General features: G+C 58.6%; 3 protein-coding genes across 5 annotated transcripts; all 3 read right to left on the reverse strand.

The window, feature by feature from the left end:
• Positions 1 to 6,088: 6,088 nt before the first annotated feature.
• Positions 6,089 to 11,942, reverse strand: LOC100538764 (ras-related protein Rab-11A-like). 2 transcript variants are annotated; one of them, XR_014879870.1, is made up of 6 exons: positions 11,382 to 11,942; positions 10,042 to 10,237; positions 9,782 to 9,975; positions 9,518 to 9,598; positions 6,472 to 8,157; positions 6,089 to 6,293 (listed from the first exon to the last, which is right to left on the reverse strand). XR_014879870.1 is itself a non-coding variant. In XM_085210117.1 (5 exons), exons 1-5 carry the CDS (start codon positions 11,500 to 11,502, stop codon positions 8,021 to 8,023), a joined length of 729 nt encoding a protein of 242 aa, XP_085066243.1. In that variant the 5' UTR covers positions 11,503 to 11,942; the 3' UTR covers positions 6,435 to 8,020. The 2 variants fall into 2 exon arrangements, 1 of the variants encoding a protein (XP_085066243.1); XM_085210117.1 differs by lacking the exon at positions 6,089 to 6,293 and having other exon boundaries at positions 6,435 to 8,157.
• A 148-nt stretch (positions 11,943 to 12,090) lies between these two features.
• Positions 12,091 to 16,732, reverse strand: RAB25 (RAB25, member RAS oncogene family). The gene is made up of 5 exons (XM_085210118.1): positions 16,293 to 16,732; positions 14,792 to 14,987; positions 14,229 to 14,422; positions 14,070 to 14,150; positions 12,091 to 12,745 (listed from the first exon to the last, which is right to left on the reverse strand). Exons 1-5 carry the CDS (start codon positions 16,330 to 16,332, stop codon positions 12,615 to 12,617), a joined length of 642 nt encoding a protein of 213 aa, XP_085066244.1. The 5' UTR covers positions 16,333 to 16,732; the 3' UTR covers positions 12,091 to 12,614.
• A 137-nt stretch (positions 16,733 to 16,869) lies between these two features.
• LAMTOR2 (late endosomal/lysosomal adaptor, MAPK and MTOR activator 2) lies at positions 16,870 to 19,565 on the reverse strand. 2 transcript variants are annotated; one of them, XM_085210119.1, is made up of 5 exons: positions 19,331 to 19,565; positions 19,065 to 19,227; positions 17,962 to 18,059; positions 17,443 to 17,532; positions 16,870 to 17,113 (listed from the first exon to the last, which is right to left on the reverse strand). In XM_085210119.1, exons 1-4 carry the CDS (start codon positions 19,396 to 19,398, stop codon positions 17,451 to 17,453), a joined length of 411 nt encoding a protein of 136 aa, XP_085066245.1. In that variant the 5' UTR covers positions 19,399 to 19,565; the 3' UTR covers positions 16,870 to 17,113; positions 17,443 to 17,450. The 2 variants fall into 2 exon arrangements, with proteins under 2 accessions (XP_085066245.1, XP_085066246.1); XM_085210120.1 differs by lacking the exon at positions 17,962 to 18,059 and having other exon boundaries at positions 19,331 to 19,561.
• Between the last annotated feature and the right edge of the window lie 5 nt (positions 19,566 to 19,570).

Genomic DNA, 19,570 nt, shown 5'->3' on the forward strand with positions numbered 1-19,570 from the left:
GCCTCCCCCCCAGAGCTTTCAGAACCCTCTGGTTCCCCACGTGCTGCGCTGTGTGCCCGGAGCAGATCGGGATGTGAACATGTGCTGGGCCGGGCACAGCCTTGGCCACGTCCTTCCTAAACCTGGTTCTTGTTCCAAGTCTGGCTTTGGTTTAGTCCCCACAAGGCGGTTTTGGACGCGTGGGGGCATTATGGTGCTCTGAGCCCTCTGTGCCAGCACCTGCACTGCATCTGTGCCCCCGGGTTGCTTTGGAGCCCAATGGTTGCATTGAAGGCCCATGGTTGTGTCGGAGCCCCAGTGGTTGCGTCAGAGCTCCATGGTTGCATTGAAGTCTGATGGTTTGTTGGAGCCCCATGGTTGCACTGGAGCCCCAATGATTGCATTGCAGCCCCAACTGTTGCATTGGAGCCCCAGTGATTGCGTTGGAGCCCCAATTGTTGTGCTGGAGCCTGATGATTGCGTTGGAGCCCCAGTGGTTTCATCAGAGCTCCATAGCTGCATTGGAACCCCATAGTTGGTTGGAGCCCCGTGGTTGCATTGGAGCCCCAGTGATTGCGTTGGAGCCCCAATTGTTGCGCTGGAGCCTGATGATTGCGTTGGAGCCCCAATGGTTTCGTCAGAGCTCCATAGTTGTGTCGAAATCTCACGGTTCGTTGGAGCCGCATGGTTGCATTGGAGCCCATGGTTTGTTGGAGCCCCATGGTTGCATTGGAGCTCCGATGGTTGTGCTGAATCCCAGTGGTTGTGTTGGAGCCCAGTGGTTGCATTCGAGCCCCAGTGGTGGTGCTGGAGCCCAAGAGTCGGTTGAAGCCCAATGGTTGCAAAGAAGCCCAGTGGTTGCTTTGGAGCTGCACGCTGTGCCACGTTCTGCTGCCGATGGGAGCAGAGTGGTTGGGCTGTGGGGCTCCAACCGCCGTTCCGAGGGGGGTCCGGCCCTCTTCACTTTGTACCGGAGGGGCTGGAGCAGGAAATGTGATGATGGCTTAAGTGCTTCCCCGGCCGAGCACCCGGAGGCCGCGTTGTTAGTTGAGTGACTATCGTCGTTCTTGGCTGAGTGAAGTCTGTTCGTGGTAATGTGAGCAAGTTTTTGGTCAATGTCTTTCTTTGATGCCAGGTTGTGAAGAGGTGGGTGGGAGTGGGGAGGGGGGAAGGAGAGATCTGGGGCGGGGGGGACCCGTGCTAGCACCGACCTGGGGAATGGGGCGGGGGGGAGGTGAGGGGCTCCTTGGCTGCTCCTTTTATCTCTCCCCTTCCCCTAGCAAGCAAAAACGATGTTAAAGCCTCCTGCATGCTGGAAAAAAATAAATGGTAGAGAAAAGGAAAAAAAAGAAAAAAAAAAAAAGAAAAAAAAAGAAAAAAAAAAAAGACCTTTCTTAAAAAAAAAAAATAAATAAAATTTAAGAATAAAATAAAATACGTAAAGGAATGAGGACCCAAACAAACATCCACGCTTGCTGGTGGGAAGCGGGGGCTCCGTCTGTCCCGGGGGTTCCTGCTCGAGTCTCCGAGTTGGCCTTGAATAAAACCTTCAGTCCCAATCACCTTTATATATATATATATATATGCATATCTATATACATATACATATATATCGAAAGAAAGCTTGATGTAGCAGTTCTAGTTTGAAACGAATAGAAGTCGTTGGGCCCCCAGTTTTGTGTTGGGTTCTCCTGTGTCCCCCCCCCACCCCCACCCCCACTCCTCCTCCCTCTTTTCGATGTAGCAGCTGTGCAAGAAAGGAATCCAGGCGCTGTAGTGCACCGCAATACCTCTGACCCCGGGGGGAGGGGACACCCCACTTGCGGGGGCTTCGACAACAAAATTTGCCTACTTTTTTTTCTTTTTTTTTTTTGCTCTCTCTTTTTTTTTTTTTTTAAATATATGTATATATATATATTGAAAAAAAAAATAAAAAAAAATCTCAAAAAAAGAAAAAAAAAAAGAAGAAAAAAAAATAATAATTGCCCATGACCTTAATGAAGCATCTGCTCCCAGTTGGATCTCCGCGGAGAGGCGAGGCGGTGGCTCGCCGGGCTCTGTTCACCAGCAATAACGTTCCGACGAGCTCAGCCCTCTGCGGCCCCATCCCCATCCGTGCTGGGGGTCCCGGTGCTGGCAACGGGTGCAGGGGGGGTCGGGGGGGGCTCGTCCTGCCCGCAACCAGCCGGGCGGCGGGAAGGGGCGGAGGGGGCTGGGTGGTGGCGGAGGGGTTCGGGGGGTCCCGCGCCGTCACGGCGTCGCCGTCCGTGTGAAGCGCAGAGCGGTGTCACAATGCATAGCAAAAAGAGAGAACCAAAATTGGGTTTATGCGTAATGAGGAGATCCGAGAGGGAGATCTCACCCCCCCCACCCCCCCCCCCCCGGCTCCCAGGCGTATTTTTCAGCTTGGAGGGGTATCCGTGTTTTTTTTTTTTTCTCTTTTCTTCCTTTCTGAACAAAGAAAATCTCCGTACGTCCAAAGGCTCAGACTGTTATATCCATGGACCGGGACGCTCCGCCGCCGCTTCGGTGTCCGAAAGGGTTTATTTTGGTGTTTTTTAAAGAGAGGGAGAGAGAGGAGGGAAAAAAATAAAAAAAAATAATAATAATAAGATGAAGATTTTAAAAATTAGAACATTTCTTTATAATTTAATATTCTATTTTAATAAAGGCATTTATTACGTGTAAATGTAGCAAGGAACTGGGCTCATAAAAATACTTTTTATTAGGTAATTTATTATGAGAAAAGAAAAAAAAAAAAGGATATTTTATTTTATGATAAAGTGATCCTTAAAAGTTTAGAAGGTTTAGAATATATGTAGGTTAAAAAAAAAAAAAAATTAATAATACGTTTGTATCCAGAGTATCGCTTACAAAGTGTTTTTAATATATGTTTCCTTTTCGTTGTGTGCGTGTGTGTGTGGCGGTGATGGTGACGGCGCAGACAGAGCAGAGCCCTTTCCAGGAGTCATCGACACCCGTGGATGTGTCGGAGGGATCCAAAAGAAAGAAATGAAAAAGGTCATTCCCAACCGCAGGAGCGAAACCGCCGTTTTGGGGAGGAAAAGGGTTATTTTCCTTTTTTTTTTTTTTTTTTTTTTTTTTTTTTTTTTGTGGAGGAGAGCAAAACAAAAGAAGACCTCTTTGTTTTTTTCTTTTTCGCCACCTCCACTGCGACTTCGGCCCCGCGGCCGCTTCTGCTCTTTGCCTTTCAGAGAAGGATAGGATACGAAAAGGTGATTTTTTTTTTCCCGTTTGTTTTCAACCAAAAAAGAAATAAAAAAAAAAAAGAAAAAAAAAAAAAAAAGGAGGGGAAAAAAAAAAAGTTTTGAGTTGATGGGTATTAAAAAAAAAAAAAGTTAATAATAATAATAAGAAGAATAAACGCTCAAATTTATTTCATATAATCTTAGAGTAAAGAGTGAAATGAAATTAACTAGTTGGAATAGTAGATGTTATCCGCATTGTTTAATCCACGGTAGATCCGAGCGGTCCGGCAGAGCAGAATGTAACACAACCCACTGCTGACACCGCGTCGCGCCGCCGGGAGCTCCGTCCTTTTTGCTTTGTTTGGGGTTTTTTTGGTGCTGTTTTTCGGAGCGCATTGAGGGACGCGGGGCGCAACGCTGGCCGCTACCTTCCCACAAACCCTGAGGTTATTCTTATAGAGGGGGAAAATATTAATAATTAATATTGGGATCTAGTCACCTGTATTTTTTTAATAAGATGCATTTTGCGTTGATGGCGGTCATCTTTTTGTTGTTTTTGTTGTTTTTTGTTTGTTTTAAGAAAAAAATAGGAGGATTTGGCTTGTTGCTGAGCAGAAATGAGAAGGTTTGAGGCCATTCTTTGTTGCCTTATTCCCACCTCCAGCCCTGAGCAGCAGAGCTTTCAGTGGAACATTCTGAGTGGGAATTCCTTTACCATTCCATCCATGTGCTCTGCAGTGCCGCCGGGTCCCCCTGCGGGGTTGGGAATCATTTGGGTTGGATCAAGCTCTAAAATCATCCATTCCAACCCCAACCCGTCACCACCGTGCCCATGTGTTGAATCACTGAGGTTGGAGGAGACCTGTAGGGCCATCAAGTCCAACCAGCCCATCCCTACTATGCCCACAAGTTGAGTCATTGAGGTTGGAGGAGACCAGTAGGGCCATCAAGTCCAACCAACCGTCTCTGTGCCCGCTCATGAGATCACAGCACCACTGAGGACAATCTTAGAGGTCTCCTCCAAACCTTAATGATTCCAGCACTTAATGACTCCTAGAGACCCCAGGAGTCACGGTGGCCACGGCGTGGGGTCAGACTGGATGAGCTTGGAGGCCTTTTCCAACAAATCCAACCAACCATCCACCTACTGCCAGTATCGCCAACTGCGCCGTGTCCAGTTGGAAGGGTCCGACTGGAAGGCTCCGTCCGATGGGGAGGACCATTGGGTGCAGTCGGTCCCCTCGGAGTCATCGAGTCATAAAATCCTTTGGGTTTGAAGGGACCCTTAGAGGTCATCTCGTCCAACTCACGGAGTTGGATGTGGGCCACTGGGCCACGCGTCGGCATCCCAGCCCGTGCTTGGGGGTGAGTTGGGGCGGGTTCGCTCCTTTCGCTTTTCGGTGTTGGATTTATGGCATTGTGGGTTTGGGATTTGTGGCACTGGGGTCACGTTGTGGGGAAGGACCTCTAAACCCTCTTGGTGTGTCTTCGGGGCTGTGTTCCGCCGCACTGCGCTCTGTGTAACACCGCACCCACACCTGCTGTCATCCCGTGGTTCGGGGGGTGTCACATCCGGTGTCATCCCGTGGTTCGGGGTTGTCACATCTGGTGTCATCCCATAGTTTTGGGAGCACACCCGCTGTCATCCCGTGGTTGGAGGGTGTCACATCCGGTGTCATCCCGTGGTTCGGGGGGGTCACATCTGGTGTCATCCCGTGGTTGGGGGTGTCACATCCGGTGTCATCCCATAGTTTTGGGGAGCACACCCGCTGTCATCCCGTGCTTCGGGGGGGGTCACACCAACCCGGCGCTCACCTCTTGCCCCGATCCGTTGCGTCATGGCGCGGCGGGCGCTGTCCCCCATTTCAGGAGGTTCCCACCTTTCCCCCCCCGGGGTCCCAAAGTTTTCCCCAATCGCTGCCATCGTCGGAGGGGGGGGACGGGGCGGCCGCTCCCAGCACTCAGCAAAGCCATGCAGTAGGGTTAGGGCAGGAAGCGAAGGCGCTTCTCCTTCGGTTTCTGCAGATAGCACTGTGAATTGGACACCCCTCGCTGCGCCCGCCCTGCCAGCCCCCCCCACCCTCTGGGGCAGCGAGCGGCCTGTTTCCTCTTTTCCTTTTCATTTTACCTCATTTTGGGTTGTTTTTTTTTTTTGTTTTGTTTTGTTGTTGTTTGGGGGGAGGGGGAGGGGGGTGGGGTTTGATACTTGAAGAAAAGCCAGTGCTTGACATTGGGCAGCAGTGCGCTGGGCCGGAGGGCGGATGCACTTTATGGGTCTTTGGGTACGAATGGGGGGGTCGCATCCTTCAGGAGCCACACTGCACAGTGAAGGTCACCCCTAGGATAATGACACTGATGGGAAATCTGGAGTCATCCCGCTGGGTTGGGGGGAAGAAAGGAAATCGGTCCAGTGATGGCACCGGGTCTTCGGGTGGCTGATGGCAGAACGCAGCCCGCTCCGCGGCAGTGCTTCTGGCCACCGTCCTGCTCCTGTCCCACCTTCCTTCTGTATCACCTGTGCCACCTTCCTTCCATGCCATCCCCTGTGCCGCCATCTTTCTGTATCAGCCCCTGTCCCACCTTCCTTCCATGCCACCCCCTGTGCTGCCATCCCACGTCACAGCAGTTCTGTGCCGCCGTGCTTGGGAGCAGGCAGAGCGTGGTGGATGGGGGAGGTTGCGGCCCTTTGGCTGTGGGACCACCAGCACTCCTTTTTCCTCTTTCCTTATGAATTCTGCTCGAGAGTCATTAAAAAAGGGGAGAAATAAACCCAAAAACCCAACCACGGAAGGTCAGAGCCCGCCCCGTGGCGTTGTGCATCCGCTCTCCGGTGGCTCCGCACGCCCTCCTGCCCCACGGTGCTGCCCCTCCGCTTACAACCCATTCCTCGTTACCTTGGGTTGTGTTTTCCTTATTTTATTTTATTTTATTTTATTTTTAATTACCGTTTCTTTTAACGTCATAGGAAGCCTGTAGTCGGGATTGTTACTATTGGAAACCGATCGCGCGTTCCATCCAGGTATTCCCATCTCTCTGGCATTACGCAAAAAAATAAAGGCCCGAGAGAGGTATAACCGAAGCTAGAAGTAGAGGTAGGCTCGTTGTCTGAGTTTTGAGGCATATAGTATAAGGGGAGAAGGAAAAAAAAAATTAATAATAATAATTAAAAAAAAATTAAAATAATGATGTTGCACAACTTGTAGAAAACAAAGAAGGGAAAGGGTTAATGTATTAAATGTGCTAAAATTACATTAAGAACTTAATTTTATTAAAGTATTATTACTTAAGAAAATCGGCGTCTGCTCTCGTCTGTCTGTCTGTCTGCTTCTGGGGGGGTTCTGGCTGCTTCCTGCCCAGGTGCCACAGCCACGCTGCTCTGCTCTTCCTCCCACCCTCCTCCTCCTCGTGCCCCACTCCCATGTGGGCACAGAGCTGATGTGATGCCCTTGCTCAAACGGGGACCATAATGACCAGAAAGAGCCTCCAGAAAAACTGACCAGCAGGAGGAACCTCCAGGCCCATAACGACCAGGAGTCTCCATAACCGTAAGGACCAGGACCGTAAAAGCCAGCAGGAGTCTCCAGGACTGTAACAACTAGGAGTCTCCAGAAGCACAATGAGCAGGACCTGAACGACTAGCAGGAGTCACCAGGATCGTAACGACCTGAAGGGATGTCCAGGACCATAACGACCAGCAGGAACCTCCAGGATCTCAACGACCAGCAGGATCCCCCAGGACCGTGACCACCTGAAAGAGCCTCCAGGATCGTAACGACCAGGACCATAATGACCAGCAGGAGCTTACAGGACCAGACTGACCAGGACCATAATGACCAGCAGGAGCTTACAGGACCGGACTGACCAGGACCATAATGACCAGCAGGAGCTTACAGGACCGGACTGACCAGGACCGTAACGACCAGCAGGAGCTTACAGGACCAGACTGACCAGGACCGTAACGACCAGCAGGAACCCCCGCAGTAACTTCATGCTGGGCTTCGTCCCGCATTCCCACTTCACCCACTTCATCCCCAGGTGACACCCAGCCCGGATGTCCAGCAGGGACAGAGGGACCTCCCAACCCCCCCCACCCACACCCCATGATGGGGATGACCTCCTGGGGACCCTCCTGCCCCCCCCACGACCTCCCTGCTGGGGAGGATACCCAGCACATGTTGAGACTCTTCCCTTTGTAGGGACTGCTGGAACTGCTGTGACTGGCAGAGGAACGCGAGGACATGGGAGTGATACGGGGACGCGTTGGGGTGACATGGGGGGTGACATGGGGGGTGACATGGGGGGTGACATGGGGATGTGTTGGGGTGACATGGGGATGCATTGGGGCCCAAACCCCAGCAGGAGGTGTAGATCCTACATAAACATGAGGGATAACATGGAGATGTTTCTCCCTTCCCTTCTGTGTAGATCCTACATAAATGCAGGGACAAAACAGGGATGTTTCTCCCCTCCCTTAGTGTAAGTCCTACATAACAGCAGGGATGAGGAAGAGATGCTCTTCTCTTCTCTTTTGTGCAGGTCCTACATAAATCTGGATACAAAATAAGGCTTCTTTTCCCTTCCCTCGCTGCAGATCCTACATAAACACAGGGACAAAGTAGGGATGCTTCTCCCCTCCTTTGGTGTGGGTCCTACATAAATACGAGTACAAAATAGGGATGCTTCTCCCTTCCTTGGTATAGATCCTGCATAAACACAGGGACAGAACAGGGACGCTTCTCCCTTCCCTCACTGCAGGTCCTACATAAGCACGGGAGGAAGGCAGCACACAGCAGCGTCCCGCAGCGTCGGTGAGGAAGGTGCTGAGCAGAGGCTCAGATGCTCTGACAGCACTGCGCCTGGCGGCCGTCCTGCGTGGGCAGCACCTGGATGGGCTCCACCGAGCTGCTGGGGCCGAACTGAGCCTCGGGCTGCGCCGCGATCTGCCGCTGTGCCGCGCTGCGATAGATCTCTGCCAGCAAAGGGAAGGGGAACAGCAGCACTTCTTCAATGTCGGATTCCCAGCGAGGGTCTGCCTGACCCACAGTGTGCAGCGTGGGGCTGGGGCTGGGGTTGGGTTGGAGTTGGGATTGGGTTGGGGTTGGGTTGGTTGGGTTGGGGTTGGGGTTGGAGTTGGGTTGGGGTTGAGGTTGGGTTGGGGTTGAGGTTGGGTTGGGGTTGAGGTTGGGTTGGGGTTGGTGGTGGGATTGGGGTTGAGGTTGGGGTTGAGGTTGGTTGGGGTTGAGGTTGGGTTGGGTTGGGTTGGGTTGGGGTTGGGTTGGGGTTGAGTTAGGTTGGGTTGGGGTTGGGGTTATAATTTGGTTTAGGGCTGGGTTAGGGTAGTGTAGGGTAAGATAGGGTAGGGATTGGGGTTGGGTTAGAATTAGGTTACAGGTTGGGTTGGGATTAGGTTAGGATTGGGGTTAAGGTTAGAGTTAGGGTGGGTTTAAGACTGGGTTTGGGATTAGATTTAGGTAAGAATAGGGGTTGGGTTAGGGTTGAATTAGTTTAGGGGAGGGGTTAGGGATAGGTTGGATTTGGGGTTAGAATTAGGTTAGATGGGTTTGGGGTGGCGTTAGGTTAGGGTGGGGGTTGGGATTAGGTTAAGGTAAGGGGTTGGGGTTAGTGTTGGGTTGGGGTTAGAGTTAGTTTAGGGTAGGGTTTGGGGTTAGGTTTGGGGTTGGGTTACAGTTAGGTTAAGGGTTAAGAATTGGGGCTTGGGTTGGATTAGACTTGAGGCTGGGCTTGGGGTTAGAGTTAGGTTAGGATTGGGATTGGGGTTAGGGTTAGGTTACGGTAGGGTCTAGGGCTGGGTTTGGGTTACAGTTAGGGTAGGAGTTGGAGCTGGGGTTAGAGTTAGGTTGGGGAGGGGTTCGGTTTGGGGTGAGAGTTAGGGCAAAGCAGTTCCCATGGCGTTATCGTTGGGATTGAGAGTAGGGTTAGGTTTAAGATTAGGGTTCAGGTTAGGGCTGGGATTCAGGTTGAGGTTAAGGTTGGGATTAGGATTAGGATTACTGCTGGGTTTGAGGTTGGAGTTGGGGTTGGGATTAAAGCTTGGGTTGGGGTTAGGGTTGGGGCTGGGGTTAGGATTAGGATTTGGGGTTAGGATCAGGTTTGGAGCTAAGGTTGGGGTTAGGATTAGGGTTGGGATTAAGGTAGGGCTTGGGTTGGAGTTTGGTTAGGATTATGGTTAGGATTAAGGTCAAGTTAGGTTCGGTGGGCTGGGAGCGCCCACATCTCCCCATGGCAGTGTGCAGGACCAACCCCACAGCTCACAGAATGGATTCCGGGGGGATACAACCCCAAACCCACCTCATCCCCCCCATCATTACCAGAAAGGATGTTGTGGAATGCCATCTCCACGTTGGTGGAATCCAGAGCCGACGTCTCAAGGAAGGAGAGCCCATTCTTCTCTGCAGCAACAGGGAGAGCTCATGGTGTGCAACCGTGGAACGGCTGAGGTTGGAGGGCACCTTAAAGCCCACCCAGCTCCAACGTGAGCTGATTGTTCCCCAAAAATCAGGCCGCCCGTCACCCCAGCCAACCCAATGACGGCACCGCCACGCATGCTGGGATCAACGGGGAGATGAATTTACCTGCAAAGCTCCGGGCCTCGTCGGTGGGCACAGCGCGCAGGTGCCGCAGGTCGCTCTTATTGCCCACCAACATGATGATGATGTTGGCGTCGGCGTGGTCCTGCAGCTCCGTCAGCCAACGCTCGGCGTTCTCATACGTCAGATACTTGGCGATGTCGTACACCAGCAGCGCTCCCACCGCCCCACGGTAGTACCTGGGGGGCAGCGATGGGGTCAGAGCCCAGGTATGGGGTGCGGGAGCGGGGCGGGGGGACACTCACGCGGAGGTGATGGCGCGGTACCGCTCCTGCCCGGCCGTGTCCCAGATCTGTGCCTTCACCGTCTTGTTGTCCACCTGGATGCTCCGGGTGGCAAACTCCACCCCGATGGTGCTCTTGCTCTCCAGGTTGAACTCGTTGCGGGTGAAGCGGGACAGCAGGTTGCTCTTCCCCACGCCAGAGTCCCCGATGAGCACCACTGGGTGTAAGGAGCGCAGCGTCAGTCCCTCCCCGAAGCATCGCCATCCACAGCCCAACTTGAGTGGGGAACCACCAGAGCTCAACACGAGTGGGGACCCATCAAACAGCAGGGCAGGTTATTGGGATCAGCCCAACAAGGGGCTCCAGGAGGGAACCCCATAAACACAGCGGGGGGCTCCAGGAGGGAACCCCATAAACACAGCGGGGGGCTCCACGTGGGAACCCCATAAACACAGCGGGGGGCTCCAGCCCATCTCCAGCCCCGAGGGCACCCAACTGAGGACCAAATTGTGGTCCGGATGCACCACCCTGAGCCCTAAGTCCCGGGGCGTGGGCTGGATGAGCGCATCGTCGGCACCGTTCCCGCAGAATGTGGTAAAACAGGTTCTGGGACATTGCTCGTGTTTCTCCCCTATCAAGTTTGTCGAGTTGGTGACTCACCGGGTTTTGATTTTATTTACTTTTCATTCCCCAACTGCCTGTGTCATTCGTCCTCCAACACCCAGGTGGAATCGAGCCGGGGGGGTTCACCAGCACTGACCCACAGCCCCCGTTCGCCACAGTGGGGCCGAGCAGCCCCCCGGCACGGGGACAGAGGGGAAGTGGAACTCAGTGAGCAGCAGAAGGCACTGAAAGCTGTGGGGTGTTCGGGGAGACCCCCAGAACGGCCCTGGATAGGATTCCCCTCGGTGGGGTGCGTGGTGGTGGGGCTGCCCGGCCCGGCAGGAGGGGCTGACTAAGGTGGGGAGGGGTCAACCCCGGCTGGTGCTGCTTGGAGGGGGGGGTGTTGTTGGCTGCCCCCTGCCCCGATCCTGCTGCGAGCACCCCAGTGCTGCCCCGTGCGGAGTCCCATCCCCATCTCCATCCTCAACCCATTCTTGTGCCCAATCCCAATCGCATCCCCATCTCCATCTCCATCCCCAACCCAACCATAACCACAACCCCAACCCAACCATAACCACAACCACCAACCCAACCCAACCCCAACCCAACCCAACCAACCCCAACCCACCCCCATCCCCAACCCAACTCAACCCCATTCCCAACCTCAATCCCATCCCCGTGCCCCACTCCGACCCCATCCCAGTGCCCAAACTCCAACCTCAACCCCTTCCCAACCCCATCCCCGTCCCCCCACACACCCTTGAAGAGGAAGTCGTACTCCTCATCCTTGCCCCGCATCCTGCACAGTGCCGCGGCCGCACTGGGAACAGTGGGGATTTCCGCCCCGCTCCGCCCCGGGGGGCAGCCCCGCGCTCCCATTGGTCCCGCAACTCTCTTCCCCTCGCAGCCATTGGCTGTCGGTGCTGCCCGTCACCGCCCAGGTGCTCACCTGGGGGCAGGTGTGAGAGGGGATCTGCGAGGTGGGAATGGGACGAGGTGGAGGGGGGAGGAATGGGATGGGAACAGGGACTGGAATGGGGATGGGAGGGGGATGCGATTAGATGGAGTGGAATGGTGTGGAAGGGAGTGGGATGGGAACAGGGATTGGAATGGGGCTGGGAGGGGGTGGGGAGGGGAGAGGAACAGGAATTAGAAGAGGGATGGGAATGGGAATAAAGATGGGGAAGGGGATGGGAAAAGATAGAGTGGAATTGAGTCAAAAGGAATGGGATGGGAACAGGGTTTGGAATGGGGATAAGAATAGGGTGGGATGGGATGGGAATACAGATGGGGTTGGAGATAGGATTGGGATGGCAATAGGGATGGAGATGGGATGGAATGGGGACGGGAATAGGGATGTGGATGGGATGGGAATTCAGACTCAAGGAACACACGTGGGGCTGGGCTGTGAGCCCAGCCGGGTATTGGGGACGAGACGAGCAGTCAGCAATCCCAGCCCAGCACAGCTGCCTCGCACAGTCCTTTAATGGCTGTGCCGGGCACCGAGCTGCGCCGGGTGAGCAGAGGGGCCGCGGGCTGCGTTCTGCTGTCGGACGGGCCCACGACACACGAGATGGGGACAGAGGCGTGTAGGGCGGGCACAGCTGCTTCCCCCCTTAGGGTTCTTTCCTGGGGCCCCGTCGGGCTCGGGGTGCAGCGATCCCCGAGCGGTTCCCAATGGGGCTGGAGAGCGGTGGGGACGGGCGCATCCGTGGTGGGCGGCACAGAGACGGAGCGCGACGGCACCGGGGCAGCGACGGCGCAACGGCAGCAGCTCCCGCAGCCGCGCGGCCCCGCGGAGGAGCGGAGGCGGCACTCAGCGCATCCGCGCCGCTGGGACGGACCGACACCGCGCAGAGCTGCGGCGATGCTTCGCGCTGCTCACGGCAGAGCGCGGCCGCGCTCCGGGCTGCCGCCGCGCCGGACAACGGGAGGCACGGCAGGTCGGTCGCCACCGAGCCGTGCCGGCGGCCGCGAGCCTCGGGACGAGCTCAGATGGCCACGCAGCACGGGCGCTTCTCCGCCTGCGCCGCGGCCGCGCCGTCGGGGCTCTCGCTGCCGAGTGACACCGTGCTGCTTTGGCTGCTCCTCTGCTTCTGCTTCTGCACTTTGCTGAAGATCTCTGCGGAAACACAAAGCGGGGCCGGAGCCGCGTCTACGTGGGGCGCCGGCACGGCTCGGTGCTCGGCAGGCGCAGCGCTGGGGGTCCCCAGCGACGGCGGTGGGGGATGGCGGCCGCTGTGCGGGGGAAGCCGTTCTCTCTCCGGTTGCATCCCCACGGCTGAGGCGGGGGGACGAGGAGCGCCCTGCAACTTCCCCTGCTTCCCTCGGCTTCTCTCCGGTCCCCGGGGATCAGGGCTGGAAGCTCGTGAGGATGGCACAGCATGGCACAGCACGGCACAGCACGGCACAGGATGGCACAGCACGGCACAGCACGGCACAGGATGGCACAGCACGGCACAGCAGGGCACAGGATGGCACAGCACGGCACAGCAGGGCACAGGATGGCACAGCACGGCACAGCAGGGCACAGGATAGCACAGCATAGCACGGCATAGCACGGCACAGCACAGCACAGCTCAACAGGGCACAGCACAGAACGTCGAAGCGTGGCACAGCACAACTCGGCACAGCACATCGCAGCATGGCACACTAAGGCACAGCTCAGAACGGCACAGCATGGCATGACGTGGCACCCATGGCGTAGCACAGCACAGCTTGGCACATCACAGCATGGCACAGCAGGGCACAGCACAGCTTAGCACAGCACGGCACAGCACAGCTCGACATGGTACAGCTTGGCACATCACAGTATGGCACAGCATGGCACATCACAGCTTAGCACAGCACGGCACAGCACAGCTCGACATGGCACAGCATGGCACATCACAGCATGGCACAGCTTGGCACATCACAGTATGGCACAGCATGGCATATCACAGCATGGCACAGCATGGCACATCACAGCTTGGCACATCACAGCAGGGCACAGCACAGCTTAGCACAGCACAGCATGGCACAGCATGGCACATCGCAGCACAGCTTGGCATGGCACAGCTTGGCAGAGCACAGCATGGCACAGCTCGGCAGAGCCACAGCATGGCGGAGCACGGCAGGACACAGCGCACCCTGAGGTGCCCCTGCCCTACGTTTCCATTCCTGGGAGATGCTCCCAGCTCAGCTTTGCCCCTCATCCCTGCGGGTTGCTCTGCAGAGTGCTGGAGACACTGAGTCAGGAGCTCCCGCGGCACATCCGGACCCAGACCGTGGATTACAGGGGGGAAGGCGCCCGTGGTGCCGCCCGGGGCCCCGGCGATGAAACCAGAGCGGAACGCCCAGCACAAAGAGCCGGAAACCCAACCAGCCAGAAAGACGACACCGAAACCGGGCAGGGAGCTCGGGTGGGGCAGGGCGGAGGGGAGGCGCGGAGCATCCCTGGCACCCACCCTTCAGGACGGTCTCAAACGCCTGCTCGACGTTGGTGGAGTCCAGCGCCGACGTCTCAATGAAGAGCAGCCCGTTGTTCTCTGCAAGGACAGTGAGACCCTGCAGACCCCGCTGGGTTCTCTTTGGGGTCCCCAGGTCGGGGTGGCACAACGCCGTACCTGCAAACATTTTCGCCTCCTCCGTGGGCACCTCCCGCGCCTGCGCCAGGTCGCTCTTGTTGCCCACCAGCATGACCACGATGCTGGCCTCGGCGTGGTCATAGAGCTCCTTCAGCCAGCGCTCCACCACGTCGTACGTCTGGTGCTTGGTGATGTCAAAGACGACCAGAGCACCCACAGCCCCACGGTAGTACCTGGGGGAGCAGCCCATCTTTGCCCCGTGCTCCAGGCAGCCATGGAGCATCCTCGCGTGGGGCATCCATCCGTGGGGCATTCACTGGGACATGCATCCATGGGGCATTCATTTATCCATAGGGAATCCATCCTTGGGGTACTCAATGGGGCGCCCATCCGTGAGGCACCCATCCATCCATAGGGCACCCATCCATCCATAGGGCACCCATCCAACCATGGGACACCATCCACCCTTGGGGCACCCAGTGGGACCTGAATCCATGGGACACCCATCCATCTATAGGGCACCCATCCATCCATGGGGCACCCGCACATCCATGGGGCACCCGCACATCCATGGGGCACCCTTGGGTGCCGTTCATCCTTACGCAGAGGTGATGGCACGGTACCGCTCCAGCCCGGCCGTGTCCCAGATCTGTGCCTTCACCGCGGCGTCTCCCACCAGGATGGTGCGGGTGGAGAACTCCACGCCGATGGTGGTGCGGCTGTCGTGGTTGAACTCGTTGCGGGTGAAACGGGACAGCAGGTTGGTTTTGCCCACGCCGGATTCCCCAATCAGAACCACTGAAGAGAGAAGAGAAATCCCACGGGACTTCAGATCAGCTCAGATAACCCTTCTGGCCTCAGCCAGACCCACCGGCATCCCACCGCTGTGGCACTGCAGCACTGGGACGTCCCCGCTGCCACGGGGTGCGCAGACACCCCTGGGAGCCTTATAGAAAAGGAAGAAAAAGGAGAAAAGCAGCCCCCTGCCCACCCTGCCCCTGCCCCCAGTGGTCCCAAGCAAGCCCAGAGATGTGCAGACAGATGGGCTCAGCCCCGGCGCAGTTGATCCCTAAGCACACGCAGTCCCCACTCCCATGCTGGCAGCTCTCAGCCCCTCTCGGGGGTCTCCATCAGCCCCGGGGTGTCCCGGCTGCAGGAGCGGGGTGAGGGTACTGCGGGGCCACGGGGACATTGCTGCGGTGGCACCCAGGCCCTGGGCTGGTGCTCCTCAGGGGGTGGGCACAGAGCACAGGGTGCCCCCACCCGGGCACTGCAGCAGGACGACTTTGGAGCCCGCTGCTCCCTGCGCCCGATCTGCTGCTGTGGCAGCTGCAGACGTGTGGCTGTCCCCATCCGTGTGCCTTCCCTGCCTGCTGACAGCTCAGGGTGGCTGAGGGTTCCCTGTACTTCCAGGCAGCACCCCAACCTCTCCATCACCACCATGGGACACCAGGCAGCACCCCGACCTCCTCCCCATCAGCACCATGGGACACCAGGCAGCACCCCGACCCAACCAGCAATATGGGACATCAGGCAGCACCCCGACCTCCTCCCCATCACCACCATGGGACACCAGGCAGCACCCCGACCCAACCAGCACTATGGGACACCAGGCAGCACCCTGACTTCCTCCCCATCACCACCATGGGACACCAGGCAGTACCCCGACCTCCTCCCCATCAGCACCATGGGACACCAGGCAGCACCCTGACCCCACCAGCGCTATGGGACACCCCAATCCCACCACTATGGGACACCAGGCAGCACCCTGATCTCCCCATCAGCACCATGGGACACCAGGCAGCACCCTTACCTCCTCCCCATCACCACCATGGGACACCAGGCAGCACCCTGACCCCACCAGCACCATGGGACACCAGGCAGCACCCCGACCCCATCACCACGGGACACCCCAACTCCCCCCCAGCTATGGGACATGGCTGAAGCCAGTGCCCCCCCGGTCCCAGGACCCTCTGCAGTGCCACATCAGCCACAGGCACAGCCCTGGTCCCGTCCTGCTTTGGGAACCCACAGACCGGGGAGGGCACTCCGGAGCCGGGGCCCCCACGTCCTGCTGCCCCGTCCTTCTGGGAACCCCCTCACCTTTAAAGACGAAGTTGTAGTCCTCCTCGGCACTGCTCATATCTCCCAGCTGCCGCCCGGTTTCCTCCTTCCCTCTGCCAGAGGTTTCCTCCTCCTCTCTGCAGACACGGAGCGGGGCGGGCTGCAGGGAGGTGGGACGGGGGGCAAAGTCTCCTCAGTGCCCGGGTGTGAGGGGGGTCCCGGCGGCGAGGGGGGTCCCAGGAGGGAGCGCAGCCAGGGAGCGAAGGCGACGCAGGCGGCGGCGGTGGAGCAGGGAGGCCCAGGCCGGCTGACTCCGGGCGTGGGAGCGGCGGCGCAGGTTGGGCAGGTAATGTCACCCCTGGGACCGTCACGGGGCACCCGGAGGAGGAGCCGAGCCCGGTCCTGGCTGCCAAGGCCACCGGCGCAGGGCAGGCTGGGGCAGCGGGGCCCCGGCGCAGAGCCGGCCGGGCACCAACGGCCCTCTGCACCTCTGCTGGATGTGACGAACGGGGGGAAGCAGCCCCGGCGGGGACAGCACGGGGCTCCCAGCAGTGCTGCACCACAGACCGACCGCCCCGTCCCACCCTCACACCTCCATCGATCTGAGAGACATCAGGACGCGAGCACCAGACGTGGTTTTATTCCCCCTTCCCTGCCGCCCGGCACCACGGCCGGGCTCCCACCGTGGTTCCCCCCATGCAGGCGCTGCTGCTCAGCCGTGGCGCCGCGGTTCCGTGCTCGGGATGCAGCTCGGGATGCAGCTCAGGATGCAGCTCGGGATGCAGCTCGGGATGCAGCTCAGCTCAGGATGCGGCCACCTGCGTCAGCGGCTCCTCCAGGTACTGCACCAGCGCTTGCGCCTGCAGGCAGGGATGGGTGCTGAGGGGTGCTGAGCACACGGGGCTGCAGCCCCCAGCACACCGTGGGCAAACCCCCGTCCTGCCCCAACACCGATTTGGGATCCAGGCAGACGGTTCTCGTTTTAAATTTCACCGCAGAGCCTTAAAAAAGTGCAGTTTTGTGGTTGAGTGGAGCGGGACACCTCAAAATCTCTGCACAGAGGAAGGAGGCATCCCCAGCACGGCCGCTTCCCCACCGCTCCCCTCCTCTTCCTCCCAGCATTCACCCCGGGGCTCTTTCACACCTCACACGAATGCAGCTCCCCCCCCCTCCCACCCCATCCCCTCACCTTGGCTTTCAGCATCCCAAATCCGACCGTTTCCTTGGCATACATGCACAGCAGGAGGTTTGCCACGCGGGTGATGGCCACGCGCCCCTCCTGCCCGGAGAGAATCGTGGCATGGTTGGGTCGAAGGGACCGCAACCATCATCCGCTTCCAACCCCGTGCCGTGGGCTGCTCCGCCCCCCGCCCCAACGGCCTCGGGCACCTCCAGGGATGGGGGACCCACAGCTCTGAGCAGTTCCAGGGTCCTCCTCGCACCCCCCTGCACCCTCCTCCTTTCATTCAGGCCCACATCACGTTCCCATCGCCCCCCTGCCGTCGGCTGAGCTCTCCCTGGAGCCCCTCCATCACAGAGCGTCCCAGCCAGCCCCACTTCCACAGCTCCAGCCCTTCGGCCCTGTGGAGGCGCTGCTCCGGATGGGGCTCACAACGGCAGAGCAGAGGGGGACGGTCCCCTCTGTGCCCCACTGCCAGCCCCTGATGCAGCCTGGGGGCTTCAGGCTCCGAGCACACACTGCTCTCACATCAGGTTTCCATGCAGCTCCATGGTGACCCCCAGCAGGCTCCGTGTGGCTCCCATTGGGCTCCATGTGGGATTGTCAGCAGATTCCATGCAGGATCCCTAGCAGGACCCCCAAAGGGCTCTGTGTTGACCCCCAGTAAGCTCTGTGCAGGACCCCCAGCGGGCTCCATGCGAGACCCCCAGCAGGCCCTGTGGGACCCCCAGCAGGACCCCCAGTGGGCTCCGAGGTGTTCACCAGCAGGCTCCATGTGGGATGCCCAGCAGGCACCATATGGGACCCCCAAGGGCTCCGTGTGTCTCCCAGCAGGTTCCATGAGACCCCCAGAAGGCTCCGTGTGACCCCCAGTGAGCTCCATGTGGGACCCCCAGCAGGTTCCATGTAGGACCCCCAATGGGACCCCCTGTGGGCTCTGAGGTGTTCCCCAGCAGACTCCACGGTGACTCCGTGTCCCCCAGCTCATGCAGGACCCCCAGCTGGCTCTGTGTGGCCCCCAGTGGGCTCCATGTGGGACCCTCAGCAGGTTCCATGCAGGATCTCTAGTGGGACCCCAGAGCACCAGGACGGCACTGAGCCCACTGGGGGTCACATGGAGCCCATTGGGGGTCCCACACAGATCCTGCCGGGAACCCCACACAGATCCCAATAGGGGTCCCACACGGATCCTGCCAGGGACCCCACACGGATCCCACTGGGGGACACACAGATCCCAATGGGGGCCCCACACTGATCCTGCCGGGAGTCCCACATGGATCCCAATGAGGTTCCCACACAGACCCTGCTGGGACCCCACACGGATCCCAATAGGGGTCCCACACGGATCCTGCCGGGGGACACATGGATCCTGCTGGAGGTCCCACATGGATCCCAATGGGGGCCCCACACGGATCCTGCCAGGGACCCCACATGGATCCCAATAGAGGTCCCACACGGATCCCAATGGGGGTCCCACACGGATCCCAATGGGGGTCCTACACCGATCCTGCCGGGAGTCCCACACAGATCCCAATGAGGTTCCCACACAGACCCTGCTGGGGACCCCACACGGATCCCACCGGAGGTCCCACACTGATCCCGCCGGGGGTCCCGCACGGATCCCGCCGTACCATGCAGTCCATGAGGATGAAGCGGAGGTTGTCCTCGTTGAAGGCGTGGTGCCCGTTCTTGTCGTACGCCACCCAGATGTTGCTGGCGATGGCCGCCGTCACGCGGGCGTCCGTGTCCCCATAACCCGAGTAGGCCAAGAGCGAGCCCTCGTTATTCAGCAGCCTGGAACAGAGCGGGCACCGCCGGCTCCCCACCGAGCTCCCCACCGGGCTCCCCACCGTCACACCTCGAGGTCCTCCCCCCCGCCGCCCCCGGCCCCGCTCACAGCGTGCTCTGGACGCCGCCGGTGTTGGCCTGGCTCAGCACCTGCGTCAGCGCTTTGGGCCGCAGCATGGCAGCCCGCGGGGCGCGGCGGGGCGCGGGGCCGGTGCTCGGGGCTCGGGGCTCGGGTCTCGGTGCAGGCCGCGGCCCTCGGCGGCTCGGCGTAGGGGCGGTGTTCCGTTCCGCCCTCCGTTCCGCGCTCCGCCACCTCTCGGTCCGCCGCGCCGCAAGGGGGCGCTCGGCG

Source organism: Meleagris gallopavo, chromosome 27 (assembly GCF_905368555.1).
Source record: "Meleagris gallopavo chromosome 27, MGAL_WU_HG_1.1, whole genome shotgun sequence".
NCBI lineage: Eukaryota > Metazoa > Chordata > Aves > Galliformes > Phasianidae > Meleagris > Meleagris gallopavo.